We start from the raw sequence: 23880 nt of genomic DNA, 5'->3' as shown, positions 1-23880 counted from the left end.
CTGCCTTGGACTTTTCTGTCCTTCTAAATAGTAGGCAAGGTTTTCTTTCCTACACAGACTGTAAGCCGGTGGTTGCTGATGGAATCTGGCCATGGCTACCCCCTTAAAATAGGGTCCCTGCTCTCTAGCCCCTAAGGTTCCCACTGCTCCCGATTCAACTCTTACAATGCTGACAAATATCAGTGGTGTTTTAGCATTGCATCTGTCTTGTTTTTTCATAGTGTGAAGAGGAATGTGAAATAGTCTTTGTACCCAAGTCTCTGTCACAAAGTAGGAAATGGAAGCTCAGTGGACAAGGTTGTATGTTTCATGAAAAATGTGAGGTTGTATCTCCCACAATGCACAAAAATAAACTCAAAATGGCTTAATGACTAAACATAAAACCTGACACCATAGAACTCCTCAAAGAGAACATAAACAAAACATTCTCTGACATCAACTGTACAAATGTTTCTTAGTTCAATCTCCCAAAGCAATGGAAATAAAATAAAAAATAAGTAAATGGGACCTAATCAAACTTACATGCTTTTGCAAAGGAAACCTTTAAAAGAAAAGAAAAGGCAACCTACAGAATGGGAGAAAATAGTTGCAAATGATGCAACTGACAAAATATACAACTCATACAACTCAACAACAACAAAACAAACAACCCAACTGAAAAATGGGCAGGAGATTTAGACATTTCTCCAAAGAATATATACCAATGGCCAGTAGGCATATGAAAAGATCTTCAACATCGTTAATTACTAGAGAGATGAAAATTAAAACTACAGTGAGGCATCACCTCACACTGGTCAGAATGGCCATCATTAATAAGTCCACAAATAACAAATGCTAGAGAGGCTGTGTAGAAAAGGGATCCCTCCTACACTGTTGGGTGGGAATGTAAACTGGTACAACCACTATGGAAAACAGTATGGAGATTCCTCAGAAAAGTAAAAGTAGAACTACCGTACGATTCAGCAAAACCACTCTTGGGCATGTATCCAGAGAAAACTACAATTCAAAAAGATACATGTACCTGTATGTTCACAGCAGCACTAGCCATAATAGCCAAGGCATGGAAACAACCTAAATGTTCATCAACAGGTGAATGGATTAAGAAGATGTGGTATATATACACAATGGAATACTACTCAGCCATAAAAAATAATAAAATAATGCCATTTGCAGCAACATGGATGCAACTAGAGATTCTCATACTAAATGAAGTCAGAAAGAAAAAGACAAATACCATATGATATCACTCATATGTGGAATCTAATATGGCACAAGTGGGAATTCCCATCACAGTTCAGCAGAAACAAATCTGACTAGTATCCATGAGGTTCAATCTCTGGCCTCGCTCAGTGGGTTAAGGATCTGGCATTGCTGTGAGCTGTGGTGAGGTTGCAGACACAGTTCGGATCTGGCATTGCTATGGCTGTGGCCCAGGCCAGCAGCTACAGTTCTGATTTGACCCCTAGCCTGGGAACCTCCATATGCCACAGGTGTGGCCTAAAAAACAAAATAAAATAAAACAAAATACGGCACAAATGAACCTATCTACAGAACAGAAACAGGCTCAAGGACATAGAGAAGAGACTTGTGGTTACCAAGGGTGGGGGAGGAGGGGGATAGACTAGGAGTTTGGGGTTAGTAGATGAAAACTATTACATTTAGAATAATAAGCAATGAGGTCCTTCTGTACAGCACAGGGAAGTGTATCCAGTCTCTTGGGATGGACCATGACGAAAGATAATATAAGAAATAGATAATATAAGCTTGTCAGTGACCACTGTTGTTTGGATTGCTGAAGAGACCTTATTAGGCGATAGTCACCGGACATGCAAAGAAAATTCTTAGGCATAAACGCTACTCTAACCACAGGATCAGTCAAGTTTTCTTTGGTCAGAAGCAACGGAAACTATCTCTGACTCTTCGGCCATGGAGAAGTTTGCTGCTGGGGCCTGAGCTTTTCACAGAGGGGCCCTGTCAGGGAGGAGCCCTCACTGCGGCCGCAGGGCCAGAAGGGCCTGGGTTGGCCTGACCCTGTGGCTCCAGCTGTTTTGGCCTCTCTGCCTTTTGGCTCAAGACTCAGATTCCAGGGAGGGGAGGATCTGAGGGCCTGGCTAGGGTTTCAGGTCCACACCTGGGCCTGTGGGAACAACAGGCCTGAGCGGTTTTATAGACCCAATTCACAAAAATGAGAGGATGGCTAAAAGAGGTTCCGTGAAATATAAAAATAGTGATGAAAAATAGACATGTAAATACTGTAATTCAGGAAAGGAGTGGCTGCGACCCCAGTGTGATTTACTTCTGCTGGGATGATGAATCTGAGAGCATGATGTGTTTGAGAAAGCAGCCAAAATCAAACCAAACGACAGCAACGAACAAATCCAACGGTGAGAAAGGAAGCACAGCGATGACTACCTGCAAGTTACCTTTTGCTCTCTGGGGAGTCTGTGAGGCCGGTTTCTAATGTGTGGTCTGCTGCAATGCTCAGGCCCTTTTGGTTTTGAGCATCATTGCAGACTGGGTGGTCTGAGGAGCTTTCTCATTGCAAAACGGTGCAGAAGACACATCCTTTGACTTATCTTTGCTCCCACAAAAGCAGCTTTAGGAGGATATTTCAAGAAAAATGAGCTGATAACACAGTTGCTTTAGAGGCAAGTGCTCTGAGCAGCACAGCTGTTAAAATACTTAACTCTTGGAGACGGTGGGAAACCAAGCCGCAGTCCCAGGCACTGGCGCCCTCTGGTGACCAGAGGCAGAAGCAAACTCTCTGGAAGAGATGATCTAAGACACCCATAGATGAAGAAGAAACCAACTCGCACTAGGAAGTCACATAGGAAGGCAAGCCAATCCGTCTGAGAGTTAACAGATAACACTGAAAACATATTTAGAATTACCCCGCCCCCTCAAACAGCAGATCTTGGAACTGTCAGATACTGAATATAGAACAGCTACATATGAAATAGTTGAAGAAATAAAGGATGCAGGAGTTCCCGTCGTGGCACAGTGGAACAAGTTTGACTAGAAACCATGAGGTTTCGGGCTGGATCCCTGCCTGGTCTCTCTCAGTGGGTTAAGGATCCAGCATTGCTGTGAGTTGTGGCGTAGGTCACAGACGCAGCTGGGATCCTGCGTTGCTGTGGCTGTGGTGTAGGCCGGCAGCAACAGCTCCGTTTGGATCCCTAGCCTGGGAACCTCCATATGCCATGAGTGCAGCCCTAAAAAGCAAAAAATAAAATAAAGGATGCAATGACAAAAATGAGGACCAACAACAGACTATCAGAAACAGAGATCTTTTAAAAATTATTTATTTATTTATTTAGTCTTTTTAGGGCCACACCATAGCTTAATGGAAGTTCCCAGGCTAGGAGGCGAGTCAGAGCTGTAGCTGCAGACCTACACCACAGCTCACAGCAACACTGGATCCTTAACCCATTGAGAGAGGCCAGGGATCGAACCCGTGTCCTCATGGAAGCTAGTCAGATTTGTTTCCACTGAGCCACGACAGGAACTTCAGAAACAGAGAGATCTTGAAAAAATGGATCTTTGAGAAATAAAAATGTTTGTCAAATTGGAAAAAACCTCCAGAGGATGATTGAATTGTTAATTAGACATAGGTGAAGAGGGAATTAGTAAACTGAGAGGTATAGCCACAGAAATCACCCAGAATGCAGCACAGTGACACAAAGACAAAAAATATGAAACTGATAATAAGAGATGTGAAGGATAGAATAAGAATGTCTAATGTATGTCAGTTTGGAGTCCCAGAAGAAGAGAGAGCCTGAAGAATAGGCAATTTTGAAAAGGTAATAGCTGAGATAGTTCTAGAATCTATAAGAAAATATAAAAACACAAAGACAGGAAGTATAACGTACCCTAAACAGAACATAAAAAGAAATTCATACTTCAACCCACCTTAGTGAAAGCACAGTACACCCCAAACAGGAAGGTGTTAAAAAGGGCTAAAGGAAAGGACAGATAATTTATAAGGAAACAACAGTTATGTTGAGGCACCCTTTCTCACAGCAATGGAATCCAGAAGATAGGGGAAGAGCACCTTCTAAAAATTGAGGGAAATAATTCTCAACCTAGAATTGCGTACCACTGAAACGGCTTTTTAAGAAAGAGAGGAGTTGCCGTTGTGACTCAGAGGTTAATGAACCCGACTAGCATCCATGAGGACATGGGTTTGATCCCTAGCCTCGTTCAGTGGGTTAAGGATCTGGCGTTGCCTTGAGCTGTGATGTAGGTCGCAGATGCGGCTGAGACCCCACGTTGCCATGGCTTTGATGTAGCCCGGCAGCTACAGCTCCGACTGGACCCCCAGCCTGGGAACTTCCATGTGCTGCGTGTGTGGCCCTAGGAAGACAAAAAGACCAAAAAAAAAAAAAAAAGAGAGAGAGAGAGAGACACACACACATTTACAGATGAGCAAAAACTGAGAAAATTTTGTCATTAAGAAATCCATACAAAGAAACTTCTAAAAGATGCTCTTCAGGAAAGAGGTAGAAGAAGGAGATATAAGGGCCTAAGATAGAAAAAGGAAGAGTAAACAAATAACACAATAAATATTATTTAAATCCAAACAATCATTGAATAAAATCACAATCATAAATCATCATAATAATTTTAAAAGTATAATGTAACCAACCAGGACCTACTGTATAACATGCATACATCTGACTTCATTAAAACTAAAATTAAGACTTGTTTATTCAAAATTCATAAATAAATTAAAAGGAAAAACACAGGCCACAACTGGTAGAAGATACTCGCAATATAGAAAAGGAGCAATACTCACAAAGTAATAAGAATTCCTCTATAGCAGTAAGAAAAAGGCAAGCAACCCAACAGAAAAAAAAAAAAAAAGACAAAAGACACAAGCATGAACTCGTAGAGGCGATAAGCATGTGGGAAAATATCCAACCTGATGAGTAATTAGGGGAGTGCAGATTAGCAGGAAGATGTCATTTATATCTGTTGGACTGGCCCAAAGTTAAGGCTGACAGTAGCAAGTGTTGGAAAGGATGTAGACCAGTAGTAATCCACAGAGACTGCTTATAGGAGTGTAAACGGGTACAACCACCTTGGAAGAGAGTTTAGTATGACCTTCTAAGGACAGATATATCCTAACGGCTCCTCTGACCTGGCAACCCCACTTCTAGTATATATACCTGAGGGAAACTCTTGCCCAGCTACTCAATATATAGTTAAGTTTATATATACACATGGATAAACTTCATATTAAACAAAGAGCAAGAGAATGAGAGAGAGGATGGAAGACGTAGGTAGATGCCAGATAATGGTAATGTCCTACCTCTTGGTTGTGTGATAAGTTTGATTTAAAGATTTTAAGGTATGGAGTTCCCGTTGTGGCTCAATGGTTAATGAATCCATGAGGTTGCGTGTTCGATCCCTGGCTTTGCTCAGTGGGTTAAGGATCCGGCGTTGCCGTGAGCTGTGGAGTAGGTTGCAGACGAGGCTCGGATCCCACGTAGCTGTGGCTGTTGCTGGCGGCTACATCTCCGATTAGACCCCTATCCTGGGAACCTCCATAGGCCGCGGGAGCGGCAGAAAGACAAACAAACAAAAAAAGATCTTAAGATGTGATTTAGCCACACCTGACGTATGCAGAAATTTCTGGGCCAGGAATCAAACCAGAGCCATGGCAGTGACAACACTGATCCTTAACCCACTAGGCTACCAGGGAACTCCCTTAAATGTTCTTTTTATATTAAATAACTTTATTTTATTATTATTTTTTTTTTGTCTTTTTGCCATTTCTAGGGCTGCTCCCTTGGCATATCGAAGTTCCCGGGCTAGGGGTCTAATCGGCTTGGATCCTGTGTGGCTGTGGCTGTGGTGTAGGCTGTGATTCGAGCCCTAGCCTGGGCACCTCCAGATGCCGTGGGTTCAGCCCTAAAAAGACAAAAAATAAATAAAAATAAAAACCATTTTCCAAAACCGCAACAGGACATGAAATGTTTTCCAGATGGAAGAGCAACCAAGTAGACTAGAAATCCAACCATCACTGTCTCTCAGGATGAAACTTTCAACTTCCCGAAAGAAATGTAACGTCTATGTTCAATCTGAACACCCCGAACTGAACATCTGACAGAACCGCCAGAACATGCTATGACTTCTGATGTCCTTTAATTGAGAGTTAGGATTTTTCTTCTTTCTTTCTTTTTTTTTTTTTCCTGCTTTTTAGGGCCACACCTGCGGCATATGGAAGTTTCCAGGTTAGGGATGGAATCGGAGCTGCAGCTGCTGGTCTACGTCACAGCCATAGCAATGTGGGGTCCAAGCCACATCTGCCACCTACACCGCAGCTCAGGGCAACTGGTGGAGCCTTAATCCACTGAGCAAGGCCAGGGATCAAACCCACATCCTTATGGATACTAGTTGGGTTCTTAACACACTGAGCCACAAAGGAAACTCCAGGATTTTCTAACTTAACAAAAATAAAGAGTAAAAATAGAAAGTGACAGGCTGAAAAACTACATCTGTTTCATGCTGTCACTGTCCTGGATATGGGGCCCTTGGCATATGATTGCAAATAGATTTCCTCTCAAAGATGTAAAATAAAAATTTTATTATTAACCTTAAAAAATTACATAATTATTTAAAACATTGCGACAGATTTTTAAAAAGATTTACCTAAAGTTGATGGTCTGTTTAAGTGGCCCAGAGAGGATGGAAATTTGAGGCCCACTATCTATAAGGTCTGCTGACCCCTGTAGGATTCTGAGCCTTTCTTACAGTGTTTTTTACTAGATCCTTCCTGTGAGGAGTGTTTCTGGCAGCTTGCACATGGCTTTTCATGTAGAAATAAAGAGGAATCTGGAAAGAGTTGGGATCTTGTGCCTTAACCTCAGCACCCCCACTCTTAAAGAGCAGCCCCTGACTTTGCCCTAATCACTGCTTCTACTTCCAACCCCTCTAAAGGCAGCATGCGGTCCAGGCTGAGAAATGCATATGTGGAGACTGCTGACCACCCTGGAGTTGGAAGGATCTGGGCTGGAGCTCTGCCCACGTTTTCCAGGTATTCGGTTTTAGGGAAGTGACTTTCCCATCCGGAGGCACCACGTTTCCATCTGGAAAGTTGGGTAATTCCCTCCTCCGGGCAGCTGACCGTGAATCATGAACATGAAAACCTATGTGAAAGCTCTTTGAGACCTGCAACGCGGAGCAGAGTGAAGGATCAACAACTTCCGTTTCTCCCACTGCCAAAAATCTTTCCCATTCCGTCTCCCAGAAGAAGCCAAGACCGCCTTGGTGTTGGAGGTGACGGAGGCTGGTGAGGCACATAGGTTGGATGCCAGGGAAACCGTGAGGGGAAGAGATAGAAGCTTCTCTCTAGCCAGGCTTTGCTTTCTGTCCGGTCGTCCTTTACTCCATCAACCATTCATCTGTCTGTCCAATAAACAGCATTTATGCACCTGCACCAGCAGCCTGCGAGCCCTCTGGTCCCAAGGAGTTAAATCTTATCACAATGCTGTCAACACTTTTCTGCAGTCGTGGCGTTTACGCCGAAGCCAGAGCTATCTATAGTGGCCCGAATGCAGATCCACCTGCCCCTGTGGTCTGGCAGGGCCCTTCTGGTAGCTCTAGGTGTACCCGCAAGCCAAGAGGCTAAAGAAAACTAGGCTTGAGCCTCCAGGAAACCATACTGGGGGTGTAAGAATGTTGTTAGGAGTTGAAAAAAACCAAGCCACCCACGTCGTGGGCTTCCTCCAGTCCAGTCAGAGAGACTCAGATAGACATAGGGCGGTACTAAGAAGGCAGACAGGCTGCAGCCACAACTGGACAGGACTCTGTGATCTAGCGAGAGGGATGTCGTCTCGGCTAGACTTGGAGAGAGCCAGACTTCCAGAATAGCCCTGCCAAGTTCAGGAAACAGGCAGGCTTTTCATCCTGGCTCCTCCTGCATTCCCTGTCCAGACATTTGCTTGGTGACACCATGGCAACCGTGATGCCACAATGGAACACTCTTCCTGAGGTGGTAGAAGGAATCCCTCTGTTGGGCTCTGCGGTGTAAGGCCCGAGTGAGTGCATTTCTCCTTTAGCAGGAGCAGTTCACCGAACAACTCTGAGAACCATCCTGACAACAAGAAACACCCGGGGTCATGAGCCGAACATGGTGACTAAGAACGGCAGGCACAGGTTCCTTGGGCTACTGTGCATTGTCTGAGGCGAGGGCAGGCCTGGCGGTTCGGTGGAGGGGGGAGCACGCCTGGGCTTTGAATTCCAGCTCCTCCACTTGGCGGCTGTGACCTTGGGTGGGATTCTCAATGTTTCTGAGTGTCAGTTTCTGAATCTGTAAAATGGGGGTGAGAGTGCCCACCGCACAGGGCTATTGTGTCAGCGACCTGAGCGAATTCCCAGGGCTGTGACTAAGTAAAAGTAGGAGCTGTCACCAGTTAAAAGAAAACCCAGCATCTCTTAGAGCTTACTTAGCAGGAGGGCAAAACCAGGGTGGGCTTTCACGGAAACCCTGCATCTTCTTTCACGAGCATTTTATGGCTACAGATTAAGGCAAGGGTTGGATTCCACGAGTCAAAAAATGACCCTTTTCTGAGACCCAGCTCTGGGGGAAACCTGGGGATCCTGGTTGGATTGTGGAGAAAACTGACCAGCGTGGGCTGCCTCTTCTCCTTGCGCTTACAAGCTGCCACTAAATATTGGTGCTGGGCGGCTGGTCCCTGGCTCTTTACCGCACGGAACCAAAAAAATAGGGATGTGACAGGTCTGTTTCCCACGTCTCGGAAGCTTTGCCAGAGGAAAGAAAGGGACCCTGGGGGAAACCGCCACCTGAGGGAGGAGAGGAAAAGCCCATGTGTTTGGATGTTCTGTGTTCACAGCTGCCCATGGTGTCTGCGCGCTTCTCGCTGGGGGTGGCTGCGATGAGAGGGATGTTCCTGGTGCTGCTCTGCGTCTCCCGATCTTCCGCCAGTGAGTGTTGACTTTAGCCGATGGTGGAACCTGGGAGGGGGGTTGTCCCGGGAAAGGAAATGGTCCTTGATGACCAGAGAGGGGCTCAGAAAGGGGCTCAGGGGCTGGTGACTCACAGTGCTCTGCTCCCAGCAGCATGCGTTGCTGGTGGGAACCAGGCAGAGAAATGGAGCATGGGCTGTGGATGGAGGAAACTGTGGCTTCAGCAGCCTGATGTCAGGGCTAATCCTTGGTGAGAGGAAGCTCAGGAAAAGAGGCCTTGGGCTGCAGAGAGATCCCCTGGGCAGCAGGTTGGCTGAGACCCGCCTCCCCACTCACAGCCCCTGCCCTGTTCTTCCTGGGGCCCACCTCCCAGCTCCATCAGGACGTCCTCCCCAAGCCTGGATGGGGCCTGAGATGCATCTTGCACACTTGGAACCCAGGCCTTGCCTGGTCCCTGAGGGTTTCTACTTGAGCACTGTTGTTCTGAAGCTCTTTACCCTTAAACTTTTATCATTATTTCAAAACTGACCCCTTGGGGCAGGGAGGTGCCTTAGAGACTGCCTGGTCTCAATTGGCAGAAGTGACAGCCGCAGCCCCTTCCCTGACCTCCAGGACCAAGATTCCAGATTAGAAAGGGGCAGCTGGGGAGGGGGCACCTGAGTAAAGCGGGCTCTGCCCTGCCCTGCTGCCACCCCAGCTGGCTCTCTCCCATCCTCCTGGAGTCAGATGGGAGACAGGAGAGAGCACCCCCTGCCCTATCTCCTCGCTCACCCGTGCACTCACACACTTGTCAAGAGAACTACCTCACCTTCCTAGCCACTCCCGTCCTTGCGACCCAAGGAGACAGACAGAGCAAGAGCCTCCCCTGTGCCTCATAAAAAGCCTCAGGGCAAACATTTCCTCTCTGAGACAGATGTCCTCATTATATCCTGGCCTTTCAAGGGTTTTATAAGGTCTAATGAACCGGCCAACCAGAGCTTTGAAAAAACAAAAGTCATCACACACCTGTAGGCTTTTGCTGGGTTGGGAAGGGTTGGTTCGTGCTGCGTTCACTGAAGATGGCCAGTGTCCTGGTGGGGGAGAAAAGGAATTCCTGTCTTTGGTGACTCTGAAGCACTTGGTGGCCTTATAGACATCCTCTTGCTAACAACCAGCTCTGTCACTGTTCTGGCAAAATCTCCAAGTGTCAAGTCATAGGGATGTTTGGTTACATGGTGCCCTAGCACGGAGAGGTCTGCCGTGGCCCTTTAAGGACTATACTGAAGGTTCAGTCGACTCCAGCACCATAGTTTGGAAATTCTCTGTCACTGATGCTCACCTCAGAGGTCACCTCCTGGAGGAAGGCCTCCCAGATTTAATGCTCTGGGCAGAATCCATGCCCCCCTTGTATACTCCAGGCACACTCCCTGTGTCTCAGGTCTCTCTGTGCACTGTCACTCTTCAGTGTGTCCATCTCCCCCATGCATTGTGACCTCCCCGGGGTGGGGAAAGGATCTTGAAATCTTTCCCTGTTAGCCCAGCCCCGAGCTTAGCAAGGCTTCTGTACAGTTGGAAGAATGGCTGAAAAAGAAGCCACCAATAACCTGACCTTGTTAGCTTGTATGACCAACCACAAGACACACAGGACCCAGGACTACTAATTTTTTTTTGGCAGCACCCATAGCAAATGGAAGTTCCTAGGCCAAGGATCGAACTCGTGCCACAGCAGCAACCCAAGCCTCTGCAGTGACAATGCTGGATCTTTAACCTGCTACACCATAGGAGAACTCCGACAGCCACCAATTTAGAAACAAGCACTGGGTGCTCATGCAGTGGCAACTGGAGTAGTGGTTTACACGGGGCAGTAGGGGGATGGAATAGTCCACTGGGCTTAGTATCATCAGTCATGGGGATACACCTCTTCTCTTAGGAGAGGCGTGTGTTACCCCGCCTCTCTAAAAAGGAAACTGAGGCCCAGAGAGGCAAGTGATGCTCCCCAAGTCTCAAAACATGAGGGTCAATCAGATCTGGGACACTAGTGGTTCCCAACCCCAAATATACATTAGTGTCCACCTGGGGAGCTTATTAAAAATACCAGTGCCCAGGCCCCATCCCCAGGTGTCTGGGAAGGGCTGGGCAGCAGGCACACGAAATGTTCAGCCGGGTCGAGAACCCCTGTACCCCACTCTGAGTAGGCGAGGATGAGATGGGCACCCCTGGGTCCAGTGAGGAGCCCTGGCCTGGGGACAACTTGGGAACAGGGCATGTAGACTGTTGAGGGAGGACACAGGGCAGTGGGGGGAGTCAGCATCCAGGGAGGGTGAAACACCCATCCTACAAGGGTGCCTGCAAAGGAGCCCCAAGCTGGGGCTTTTGAGTTTCAAAAGGTGCTTCCTGGTTATCATCCTAACACTCTCCATGGATCTATGACTACAAAACATACACACAGGGCAATACAGCCACCTTGGGTGTATGGAGTTTGGATTCATCTGGACCAACCCTGTATCCTACCAGCCATGTAACTTGGACAAGGGCTTACCTGTTCTCAAGCTCAATTTTCTTATCTGCAAATCGAAAATGACAATGCCCCCTTCTAGGAGGGCAGGAGGAACTATATGAAGTTGTGGAAATCAGCAGTTCTCAAACCGTTTGGTCTTAGGACCCCTGTATCCTCTTAAAAATTATTGAGAACCCCAAAGAGTTTTTGCTTATGGAGTTAATATCTTTCCATATTTAGCGTATTACAAATTAAAACCGGGGAAAAATTTAAAACATGAGAATATCCGGGTTCACACATGCTATTAGCCCTCAGTGTGAAGAAGACATCATGTAGTGTCTGGAAAATTCCATGTACTCTTCTGAGAGAATGAGAGCGAAAAGAGCAAACGCAGCCTTAGTGTGCTCATAGTTTTAACCTTGCAGGCCCCAGAAAGGGTCTCAAGGACGCCCAAAGGTCCCAGACTACACCTTAAGAACCGCTGATGTATATAAAACGTTCCAGACACCAATTATTTGCTAAGTGCTGAGCACTCAAAAGATGAGAGTGATTATTGGCAGCCTAACATTATTTTTAGATTCAAAGATGCCACCAAGGGTCTCTTATAGGGAAGAAGACCCACTAGGAAACTAATCGAGGGTAGCAGGATTAGTGGTGACAACACGGAGAGCCAGGAGCGGGTAAGCAGCAGGAAAGCGAGGGGGTCCTGAGGTCTGGTTAGGCAGCGGCGGCCCCAGCAGTGAGGCCCCTGCACACCCCCTGCAGGTTGCGGCATCCAGAAAAGCAACATTGTGGAGACTTCAGAGGAGGGTCTGGTCAACGAAGAGGAGTTCCCATGGGTGGTGTCGCTGCAGGATTCCCAGTATACCCACCTGGCTTTTGGCAGCATCCTCAGTGAGTTCTGGATCCTCAGCATCGCATCTGCCTTTCAGAACAGGCCAGTACCTCTGCTTTGGGCCCAGGCTGGCGCACCGGCATGGGGCGGGGGGCTCTGCTTCCTTCTCAGCTTGGGGAGGCCTGGGAGGCAGATCCCTGGTGACAGAGCCACAGGGCTTTTTACCAGCTCCACTGCTTGGCGTTTGTCTGGGGGTCCTACAATCAGCAGGTGCCGAGGTTGGCGCGGTGTGTGTGTCTTCCGCTGTGAGGGCTGTTGGCTGCTTAACTGCAAAGGGAAAGGATCTTTTCTCCACTACCCGCTCCCCCCCCCACCCCCCGCATGTTACTACAACCACGACGGCACTAACTCTCGGTCCTGGAGGTCTCCACTGCTTGTCCTGATAGGGGCCCTCACCGTAAAACACTCACCCCGGGCCTTAACAATGAGACTGCCGCAAGTACCGGCACGTGGAGAAAAGCCTTGAAAAGCATCTATCTCTGGATGCTCAGAATACACAGGCTTTCGTTTTCTTCTTCCAACCTCTCTATGTTCTCCAAATTCTTTACAACAAATGGGCATTCTTTCAAACCAAAACACCTATATGTGCTATTAAAGAAATAACTTTTGTTAGTAAAACATCTCCCTTTCCGACCCAGTGATTTCACTTCTGGGTATCATCATTAATGAAAATTTTTATGCATAAAATTGTTCCTAGGATGATTAATTACATACAAAATGCTGGAAATGTAATGTCTGATTATCATGGATAAATTATGATATAGTTACTCTTCTATCTAGCTTATCATATAACATATGTAGTATACGAATACCATCTATAATTACACATAGATCTATCTATTACATGGACATATATGTGACATGTATCTTATATATTTATACATTAGATATACACAGAGCACAGAAGGAAAGGGTTAAGTACATAATCTAATTATGCTAAATGCATTATAGTATAAACCCTTGGTCGAATATTCTGCAGCTGCTGAATTTTTTAACAGATGATTTGTCTTTTTCAATTGAAAATAATGTATTTAAATGAAAATATCTGTAATACTATGAGAACCAAAGGGTATATAACAAAAAGCAGCTCCCCCACCACCTCTTTAGTCATCCTTCCTCCCTTGGGCCATTTCTGTCACCACTTTATCGGGCGCTCTTCCCTAAACACTCCATACACTCATGGATGTCTCTATACCCATAGGTCTCTCCATATTGACTCATATCTATTGACACAGAGAGAATTTTCTCCCCCACCCCGCCCCGTGTTAATCTGCTGGGGCTGCCACCACAAAATAACACAGGCAGGGTGGCTTAGACAACATAAATTTATTTCTCACCGTTCTGGAGGCTGGAAGTCCAAGATCAAGGTGTCAGCTGTTTGATTTCTCCTGAGGACTCGCTCCTTGGCTTGCAGGTGGCCACCTTCTCCCTTGTTCTCCCTGGCCACTCCTTTGCATGCACACATTCTTGCTGTCTCTTCTTCTTATAAGGACACCAGTCCTGCTGTATTAGGACCCCACCCTGTGGACTCATTTAACCTTAATTACCTCCTGAAAGGACTTATCTCCAAACACAGTCACATTGGAAGGTAGGGCTTCACCTATGAATTTGAGGGGACATAATTTGGTCCAGTACAAACTGGTAGCACACCACACACATTATTCCACTCTTAGTTTGTTTCACTCTGTCATGAATGTTGGGCAATCTTTTCTTATTAAGACATAGAAAGCGACCTCATTATTTTCATTAGCTAGCTGCCCAGTATCCCACAATGGATGTATCATAATTACATAGTTCTCTAATAATAGAAATCTGGATTGTTTCCAGTCTTTCCAATAGTAGCAAAAAATGCTGCAGTAGACATACTTGTGTATACGTTATTTTACACACATGTAAATATACTGCAACAAGAGTAACCCGGGAGTGGAAAAACTGGCCTAGATCTTGAAGGCTATGGCCAACCAGCCCTCAGAGAGGTTCTGTTTTCTGTGTAGTATTTTCATCACTGCTATTTTCTATCTGGTCTGCTGTTTTGGTTTTGATTTCCTCTTTGACTCTGGGTTTTATTAAAGACTGTTTTAAAATATCCAGCTGTTGGGGTGTTTTGTTTTCTAACACGATTAAATTTTGAGTTAGACTGCCTGGCGATCTATTAAGGAATTTATTGAGGTTGTCTTTGTGGCCTACTATGTGGTCCATGTGAATATTTTCCACAGGTAAATTAAAAAGCTCATTCTCTGTCCTTGGAGTACAATTTACTATATAAAATTGGGGCAGGGAGTCCAGTTGATCAGTCCTAGGCTGACTGAGACAAATTATAAGCTTCTGGCTTTTCCCTCTTCTATTTCCTGGAATTTACTTCATGAACATTGTGTCCCTTGCTGCAGATATTTATAACTGAGGTCTTCACTGTACAATGAATTCCTTATCATCATTAAAAGCCTTTCTTTGTCTTACTGCACGCCCTTCTGCTCTGATGTTCAGAATAAAACTCCTGCTTTTGGTTTTATTTTAGATTTTTTTTTCTGCTTTGATTGCTTCCTGTTTTTCTTTTCATTATATGGCTTTTATCTTGTATGTCTCTTCCGACAAATCTGGAAAGTCTGAATTTGTGTTCTGGTGTTCATCTTAGGGTTGTGATTTCACGGAAGACACCCAAATCTTCTACTTCTCTCTGGATAGTCCTCTCTAGATGCTACTGTGGCCAACACCAGAACTCCTGTCTGTTCACGTCTTCCCTCCTTCTCCACGACCACCCAAAATTAATCGGTTATTTATGTAGTTTAATGTTTACCTTGACTCATATCCATATTTGCACACTCTTGTTATTTCATACAGTAGCTGTAAATAAATAATAGTTTAGATCCTATAAAAGATGAGAAAATTGGTGTGTACACCCATCTCTGCTTTCTTTTCAGCTCTAGTTACACCATGTGATTACTGCCAGGGTTGACATTACTACTCCAATCTATAACTTTAAAAGTTTTTCTTTCGTCTTAATTTTAGACTCCTATTATAACAAATTCCATGCATATTGACAGCCCCTTTGCTGGATTTTCTCCATTCAACACTAGAACTGGCTAAAATTTGCCTTCAAGTACTTTTTTAAAGGACTCCCCAAAACCGTATTTCCTTGGGTTTTGCATATTCAGAAACGTTGTGCTGCCCTTCAATCTGAATGACCACATATGTATAGAATTCATAGATCATATCTGCTCCTACTGAAGACTTATTAGGCATTTCCCACTCCTACTCCCCAGCTTCTGATATTAAATCTTGCTGTGGAGAAGTCTGCAGGCATTCTGATTTTTTCGTCTGTAGGTGGGAGACCACACATCATAGTATGCCCGGGAGAGGGCTGGTTTCCACCTATAATATCCTATTGTTAGTATGCCCTTTCACTCTCTCAAGTTCCTGGGGTTAGGCAATAAATTAGGGACCAAACTTAAGATGACTGAATCCACTTTTTCGTGGATGCCCAAGGATTCCTTCTTTGTCCCTGAAGTCCAGCAACTTTACTGGTTATGCTGGATCTCTCCCAGATGCTCCTCCAGATCCACGCCCTACTCTGTTTACTCTGCTGGGTCCCAGGAGGCTGACGTGTGTGGTTTATACCAATGGGCGCTCTTGTCTTCTGGATTCCAGTTGGGTTTGGCCAAAAGGAGCACCAGCAAGAGATGAGAAGGCGGTGGGGGCGGAGGGGTAGTGAGGTCAGGGCCCTCATTCCCCTGACAGGATCTGAAGACTGGCTGCCTCCTCCACCAAGTGACCCACTCCCCACAGCTGTGTCTGACCACTCCCTCCCACCAGCACCCTGTTGTTGTCTTGGCAGGAAGCTGCGAATGCCACCCGGAACCCCAGCACACTGCACTGTTCCTTGTGGTTTCCCAGCATCCTGCAAGACCTTTGTAAAGAGTCCCGTGGTTAAACTTTCCTTGATTTACTTTAATGGAGCATGCCATTTGTTTCCTGCTGGGAGTTGTCTCAGTGTTGATCATTCTGTGGCATTTTTCCCAGAGGCTATGGAGTACCCTTCCATGCTGTATACTCAATTCTCATTTCTGAATGATGTTCTTAAATTAGATCTTGAAATTTTTTTTTCTGTTTATTTTATTTATCTTCTTTGTGGTCTGCTGGCTCTCTGCTGACTGCCATATTTGTCATTTTTCTCTCTAGTCTTTAAAAATCTTTTGTTAATGTCTATTTCATTTTGGTCACCTTTCCCTTCTGTGGCCCTCATTGTGTTTTCTGTGGTCCCTGCTCTCCTTTATGCTGCTTCCATACTGGCCTTCATTCTGGTCATGGTTTCACTTCTTTACTTTCCATTTCTTTGCTGAGAAGCTTGTTTGGCCAGCTTTTTGTGACTGCGACAATAGGTATCATCTGTAACCCTCTATACTTGGGCTGTTTCTGTCAGCTTGTCCTCTGATTGTGAGGTTTGGTTCTCTAGTGTCTCTTAGTTTTATGGTATTTTCATTTATTTCTCATTATCGTTGCTCCTTGGGTGATTCCCGAGAAGGGGAAAATACCCAATTGACTATCATTATTAAAATCAAAATTTCTCTGAAGTGCATGTGCCAAGTATATAATATAGATAGATGCTGGAATTAAAAGGTTAAGTGTGTAGAGAACAGACCTGTGGTTGCCAAGGGGGAGGGGGAGAGAGTGGGATGGGGTTAATAGATGCAAACTATTGTTTTTGGAATGAATAAGCAATGAGATCCTGCTGCATAGCACTGGGAACTATATCTGATCACTTGTGATGGAGCATGATAATGTGAGAAAAAGGAATGTATATGTGCATATGTGACTGGGTCACCTTATTGTACAGTAGAAAATTGATAGAACACTGTAAATCAGCTATAATGGAGAAAAATAAAAATAACTAAAACTTTAAAAAAAGGTTAAGTGTGAAAGTCAAGAATCACCTTGGGTGTGACTACAACTATGTAAAAATAAATAAGTACAGAAAAAAGATAATCAGCCATAACATAACAGATTATCTTTAGGTGGTGGGGCATATGCTATTAAGATAGAATTCTCAAGATCCTATGGGCTTACAAAGGAGGGCATACATCCAGGGGTTCAGAAAAGATTTCCTGAAAAACTACACTATATAAAATAGATAAAAAAAACAAGGTTCTACTGTGTGGCACAGGGGACCAATTTCAATATCCTGTAATAAACTATAATGGAAAAGAATATGAAAAAGTCTATATATATATATGTAAATGTATGTGTGTGTCTGTGTGTGTGTGTATATATATCTCTGAATCACTTTGCTGTACACCAGAAGCTAACATAATATTGTAATTCAACTATACTTCGATAAAATGGGGAAAAAAATTTCCTGGGGACTCGGTTCAAAAGAGTGAGTAAAAATTTGGAGTTCCCGTCGTGGCGCAGTGGTTAACGAATCCGACTAGGAACCATGAGGTTGCAGGTTTGGTCCCTGTCCTTGCTCAGTGGGTTAGGGATCCGGCATTGCCGTGAGCTGTGGTGTAGGTTGCAAACACAGCTCGGATCCCGAGTTGCTGTGGCTCTGGCGTAGGCCAGTGGCTGCAGCTCTGATTGGACCCCTAGCCTGGGAATCTCCATGTGCTGCGGGAGCAGCCCTAGAAAAGGCAAAAAAACCAAAAAAAAAAAAAGAGTGAGTAAAAATTAGCTCAGGGAAGATGAGTTGGATGAGTGCTTCAGACTGAAAAAAATAACAGATATGAAAACAGGGAAGTGTGATGCTTCCTTGGTGCCTTGACTTCTCAAGATCCCCTTGCTCTCTCCAGGAAGGATGCTGTCGCTATAGTGGGTATAGCTAAGATGGATGCAAAACTGATTGCTCACGAAGAGTATCCAGTCAACACCATCATCATCCATGAGGACTTTGATAATGTAACGATGAAAAACAACATAGCCCTGCTGAAGACAGACACGGCGATAAAGTTCAACAGCCTGGTCCAACCCATTTGCTTCCTCGGCAGAAAGCTGCATATGCCACCCACCTTGGAGAACTGCTGGGTGGCAGGATGGAATCCTACATCTGCAGTTAATGCCTTCCTTCTCCTAGAGGAGGCTGTGTGTGTGCTAGCAGTGGGGCTGACTGGGATGGACTGTTCTAGCGCTTAGCTCAATAATTCAGGTGGCCTAAGGTTCTAGAGTTGGGCTGGAACCCTCGCTTAGTCAAGATTCCCAGCACTTGCCCTCTCTGAGGCCATTCTTAGTTGGTCTTATTTCTTCTATTCCTACACCAAAATGGAAAGTACATGGGCAGCGAAGCCTGAAAGGGTGCAAGGTTATGGAGGGCCAGGGGACATTATTCCTTGAACCAGGGCTGACAGTCCCCCTGTCCGAGCCAAGCTTGTTTTCTTCTGTGCTTGGGAAGTAAACAAGGAAATGCATTCACCCTCCGCAGATGTGGAGGAACATGAACATGTTCTCTGCCCAGGTTCACATTCAAGTTCAAAGCAAGGTAGTTTTTAGTAAAAAACTCAGATACAGGTTCTGATTTCCATGAGGAAAAGGGGGTTTCTCCGAACATTTCCCACTCACTCCCCTCTGGATATGTGAGCGGTAATTGAGTTGACTTGGGGGAAGTCTTCTCGTTAATCATTCTTGGGCTCTCTGTTGCATGGTCCAGACAGGAAATCACATGACGATGAGTATCCTGAGGAAAATCTCCGTGAATGACATCGACCTGTGCCCCTTAAACAAAATCCAGAAGACAGGATGTGGCAATCACATAGAGCTGGAAACCGACTCCGTCTGCTTGGTAAGAACACGGTGGAGTAGAAGCTGCTTGCTGAGAGTAAGCAGCGGTCACCTCATGGGGCACCTTGGGACACCCCCTTGCTGGATGGTGAGCTCTGTGAGGGCAGGGACGGTCACCTGGGATTCACCAGCATCTCTGGGGTGAATAGCACCTGCTGAATGAATTAACCAGCCACTGTGACATGACTAAGCATGGCTAAATCACGTATTTCATTAGCTCAAAGTTTGAAAGAGCGAGTCCAAACCAGACATGCAGCAATGGTTTGAGCATGCCTACTATGCGGGGTTGCTGTATTGGCTCCTGTGCAACCCAGACTGATGCTATTGCTCATCAGTTATTAGGTCGCTTTATCTTTTATTACTTCCTGTCAGAAGCCTACCCTCCACCCAGATGAGGGCTGTCCAGATGTGGCTGTCTTACTGTCTCAGGAAAATGTGTAGAATTCACAAACACCTGTATCCACATCTGGAAAAAGTGTGGCTTATGGGGGCCACATAGTTAATAAATGTTAAAGACAAGAATCCATCTCTGCCAGGTTTCCACGTAGTTTCCCTCCTCTAAAATTGTCTAAGATGCTGATCAACAATTTTCCTCAAAGAAATCTTTAGGATTCCCTAATGGGGAAATTTTTTTACCAGAAGACCTGGAGGAATTTTTTAGAGAAAAGGAAAAAAAAATACATACATGTGGCCAATTCTTCCCAAAAGTCATTTTATTGTGAAAGCATGAAGGACTGCCTTTCATCAGGTTGCTGTTCCAAAGTTGGTTAGATGTTGACTGACTGCCTATGTTGTACTGGGCTCTCTGCCAGGTAGAGGACTGCAGCAACATCTTAAATCTGAGAATGTGTTAAAATACAGTAGAAGACGTAGCTGTTTAACAAAATCCTGCCATCAGCCGCTCCATCGATCTAGTGCCACACTTCATCAAATCTTAGATGCTGTCAGTTTTAGAAAGCACCATTATTTTTATGTAACACCAAGAGATAGAAAATGCTGCTACTTAAACTCTGAAATGAACCAATTAAAAGACACATCCCATTTCAAAGATGCTAATTTTTTAAGAGCATCTTAGGTTCACTGGAATATGGTAAGCTGCTTATCTTCGAATGATCACCTCTTTAAACCACCTGCAAAGTTGAGACTGGTTTTTAACTGTAGTACACTGGTAAATAGTCCTTTGTTTTTGAACAGAACTGTGCTTGCAAACCATCTCAAATAAATGGTGACTGGTCTACCCAGGATCCTCCTAGGAAATGGGTTCTAATGTCCAGAGGTCCTCAAAGCCACACTTTGCCCTTGTAGAACAAACCACACGGGTTCAGTGTCTGCCCTGATGGGTCCCCAGAAACCCAGCAAAAGCAGAATCACTCTGAACTCACCCATTTGGTCCCCACTACTGTTAGAGCTTTTGCTGAATGTCAAGGTTGAGATCACACAATAAACGAGCTCTTCCATGCTGTGGTCGCTCCCCCGGGAGAGGAGGCAGGGCTGCTCCAGAGGAGCACCTGGTAATTTTCATCTCCACTGCTTGAGCTTCAGAAGTCTCAGCCTTCCAGGTTATGGGGAAGAGAAAAAGCAGCGTATTCTACACCTAAGTGGAATGGTGACTTGTGAATCCACACAATGGCTGGGGACATCAACCACACCATCATCTGTCAAACGTTTGGTCCTGAATTACATTCTTTTTCTTCCTCCGGCTGTAAAAGCACAGTTAAAACAACCTGGGAGTGGGACTGGTTAACAGAGGGGACATCACTCCATTCTTGGCCAGAGAGCCTCTGTGCCCCAGGCAGACAAGAGCCTGTCCACCACTCAGTCCTGGGACGACCAGCCAACACTCAGGGAGGAAACCTCTACCCTCTGCTGTTTGGCAGCAGTGGATGAAAACAGGACGTAAAGAACTGAAAAATCACGAGTCCCACCCTAAAGTGCTCCCTCCCATCTGATGAGAGGCAGAGAGCGAAGTCCAGGAGGTCATCCCTATGTGTGTGATTGTGCGACGACCGGGCATTAGGGCTGCCTTGCAGAGCCTGCCTCCCTCTGCTTCTCAACGTTGAATCTGTTCAGCTTGTTCCCCACTGCCGACTGCAAACCCCCTCCCTCCATGCCTCAGTCCAAACAGTGAGAGCAGTGTGACTGCCTGGCCCCCCAGCAAGGCAGGTCACACAGGTCAAAGTTGGCTGGCTAGCCCTTGATGATAAGCCCCCTCGGGGACCAGGGTGGACCTTGGGCCAGGCCTGGTGGGGGGTCAGGCGAGGTTAATTATACCTAGTAGCTGTCTTGTTGCTCTTCCAGCCTTTCTCAGTTTTTCACATAAAAATAATGGCTTTTCTAGACACCAGGGTCAAGGCAGCTAATTGTTGACTGAGTGCATCCTGTATGGCAGGCACTGTGCTCGGAGCTCTGCCGGACCTACAGGCACTGACTGTGCCCCCACCTGAGCTCAGAGAGAATTAGGTAACCTGCCAGGGCCCCATGTCTAGCATGCCAGCTTCCACCCCACACCTCACAAGAGAAAAGATCTGCGCAGCAGAACTCCAGAGCAGAGACAGGTGAGAGCCTGGGCAGGGGGCAGGGCAGGGGCACTGACAGGCAGCTGCCCGGCTGCAAAGGCTGTGAACAAACACAGCCCCTGACCCTGACCCTGACCCTGACCCTAGCAGGACCGAGGGCGGGAGGGAGCAGCTTAAACAAAAGATGGAAACGAAATAGAAAGCAAGGAAGGCGGGAGCATTCCAGACCAGAAAGGAACAAAATATCAACACTGAGGAATGAGAAACCAAAAGTGAGGGAGGATTTGCTGCATGGACTGGAAAGGGGCAAGGAAGCGAAATGGGAACCAGGATGCTACAGGCAAACTGCAGGATTGTATAATAAAAGGAAATAATTTGTACAATAAAAGGAAAGGTCATCTTGTTGGAATCTGCGGTGGTGGTGGCCTAGACTGGAGATAGTATCCTATAATCTACCCCATTTCCAGTGAGAACCAGTGTAAAACATTTCTAGAACAGATAGTAAATTGTGCAAGGATATATTAAAAAAGAAAAGTTTTTCTAAGACCCAAAGCCTTCTGTCCTTTGTCACAGGGGGACCCCGGAAACCCAATGATGTGCCAGCTGAAGGAACTGAGTCTGTGGGTGCTGAGAGGAATCCTGTCCCAAGGTGGTGAGAAGTGCCCTGGCCTGTTCCTGTACATGAAGGTGGAAGACTTTAGCGACTGGATCACGTCCAAGACCAAGAGGACCAGCCCTCCCCTGTCTTCTTTCCACCACTGGGAGAACACAATTCATCTCTCCGGCTACTCATCGAATGCTGCCGTGACACAGCAAACACAGTCTGGGCTGAGCCAGGTTGGATGGTCCCAAGCACACCTCCAAGGACAAAATAGGGCCACCATGCATTCAGAGCCAACAAATGGCACTCAAGCGAGTCTAGACTTTAGGGAAAAGGGTCTAAGGGAGTTAGGCAGGACTGAGGTGAACATACAACCCATGTACTATGACTACTATGGTGGGGATGCTGGGGAGGGCCGGCCTCTAGCAGGTCAGAACAGGTTACATCAGCCCCAAGCAATTACCTTGTTTTTCTTTGTGCTTGTTTTCTTTTGTAATTGGATCTTAGTCTAGGAGTTAACCCTCCAAACTGAAGACTAAGCTCAGAACGCTGAGTGCCAGGCATTCACCATGTTGCTTTGGTGTCTCTCTTTGAGAGCTGCATGGCTGGCTGCTACGGACAGGCCCACGGCACAGACTGGGCGGGCTCTCCCTCCTCTGTCCCACTCCTGCCTGCGGGAAGGTCACTTTCTTGTGTGCTTGTGAACTAAATGTGGGCTAACAAGTGACAAACCATTAGAGTGCCCTGTGGTTCTTTCAGTGTTAATGGTTCCCAGGGCCAGGCTGTGAAAACCCTCCCCAGGGGCCGAAGTGGCCTGGGAGGTGACAGGCAGCCTGGCTGGAGAGTCGGGGACACTAGCCAGCACAGGGAACAGTGAGAGGGCCCCATGACTAGAAAGGGGCTGATTACTTTAATGGGTCACTTTTTGGTGCAGCCGTAGCCTGCCTCTCGCTATTTCCCAGGGGGGCAAATTGCCTGCAACTGCTCATTGGTGGTTTTCATTTTATTCCAAGCCTTGCGGTAGCCTTTTAAGGACATCTGCAAAAAGGAAAGAGGGGGAGAGGGGGGGAAGGTCATTTAGGACAAAAGAATTGTGCCTATCCTACCGTGTCCAGTCCTGGGATGGTACGAATGACCTTGTGCAGGGGGCAGTGTTTGCAGGCCCGCTGTAGACAAAGGCCACTTAGGGGTGCCTGGAAGATTCTTCTAAAAAACTTATTTCTGTTTCATAAAGTGAGAAATTGCAGGTTCCTGCTGGGATTCTCTGCTACTTCTCAGCCCCAGATCTGATGGGCCCAAGTTTGGATGCTAATTTATTTCCCTGCCACCAAGTGACTATGGAAAAGCAGGAGAAAGGACTGTGGGAAACAGAGCTGGGGTCCACAAACAGAGCCAAGCTTCCCAAGCGACCTGAGTGGGTTTTTAGCTACTCTAAGGATGTCTGATGTGCCCTCAGTGTACAACCAGGCCTGCGGCAGTCTGGGTGCTTTCTGGTTTTTGACGCCAGCATATTGTTTGCACTTTTCCCTTTTCTCTCCCACAGCTCACAAGAAGCGAGGGTGCTTCTGTGCTCCCTGTACTATATGAAAAGGCTGCGGGTTAGTCAACATCGAAAACACCCTTGGCAACTATGTAAATGCATGGAATCGGGTTCTGAGGGATATTAAAAATCCATTATTATCTCAACTTTTAAAAA

General features: G+C 46.0%; 2 protein-coding genes and 1 long non-coding RNA gene across 8 annotated transcripts in view; 1 reads left to right on the top strand and 2 right to left on the bottom strand.

Annotated features, from left to right (window-relative positions):
• Positions 1 to 13555, bottom strand: part of LOC106510490 (uncharacterized) — a 21180-nt gene extending 7625 nt beyond the window's left edge. Inside the window, exons 1-2 of the long non-coding RNA XR_002344545.2 lie at positions 12280 to 13555; positions 9937 to 10001 (exon numbers count right to left, since the gene is read on the bottom strand). This is a non-coding gene — a long non-coding RNA (uncharacterized LOC106510490). The remainder of the gene's footprint in view (positions 1 to 9936; positions 10002 to 12279) is intronic.
• Positions 7975 to 23880, top strand: PRSS54 (serine protease 54). Of its 5 annotated transcripts, none has more exons than XM_084959843.1 (7): positions 7985 to 8137; positions 8859 to 8949; positions 12173 to 12344; positions 18086 to 18344; positions 18937 to 19068; positions 22157 to 22420; positions 23728 to 23880. In XM_084959843.1, the coding sequence occupies exons 1-7, from the start codon at positions 8135 to 8137 to the stop codon at positions 23785 to 23787; spliced, it is 981 nt and encodes a 326-aa protein (XP_084815969.1). In that variant the 5' UTR covers positions 7985 to 8134; the 3' UTR covers positions 23788 to 23880. The 5 variants fall into 5 exon arrangements, with proteins under 5 accessions (XP_084815966.1, XP_084815968.1, XP_084815969.1 ...); XM_084959844.1 differs by having other exon boundaries at positions 8002 to 8160; positions 12173 to 12301; XM_084959840.1 differs by lacking the exon at positions 23728 to 23880 and having other exon boundaries at positions 7975 to 8137; positions 22157 to 22915.
• CFAP263 (cilia and flagella associated protein 263) overlaps positions 19763 to 23880 on the bottom strand; it is a 36630-nt gene continuing 32512 nt past the window's right edge. The window contains exons 9-10 of one of the 2 annotated variants that reach the window (XR_014804856.1): positions 22635 to 23222; positions 19763 to 22319 (exon numbers count right to left, since the gene is read on the bottom strand). Coding sequence is in view for 1 of the 2 variants with exons in the window: in NM_001244688.1 (NP_001231617.1) it covers positions 23136 to 23222 (87 nt within the window). In the remaining variant the exon portion in view is untranslated. 2 annotated transcript variants of the gene reach the window in all.

The sequence above is a fragment of the Sus scrofa genome, chromosome 6 (assembly GCF_054392235.1).
Source record: "Sus scrofa isolate SSC_HxYL_T2T_F1_AM1 chromosome 6, Sscrofa_HxYL_maternal_Yorkshire_Landrace_v2.0, whole genome shotgun sequence".
NCBI classification, from domain to species: Eukaryota; Metazoa; Chordata; class Mammalia; order Artiodactyla; family Suidae; genus Sus; species Sus scrofa.
This window is presented reverse-complemented; position numbering and strand designations above follow the sequence as displayed.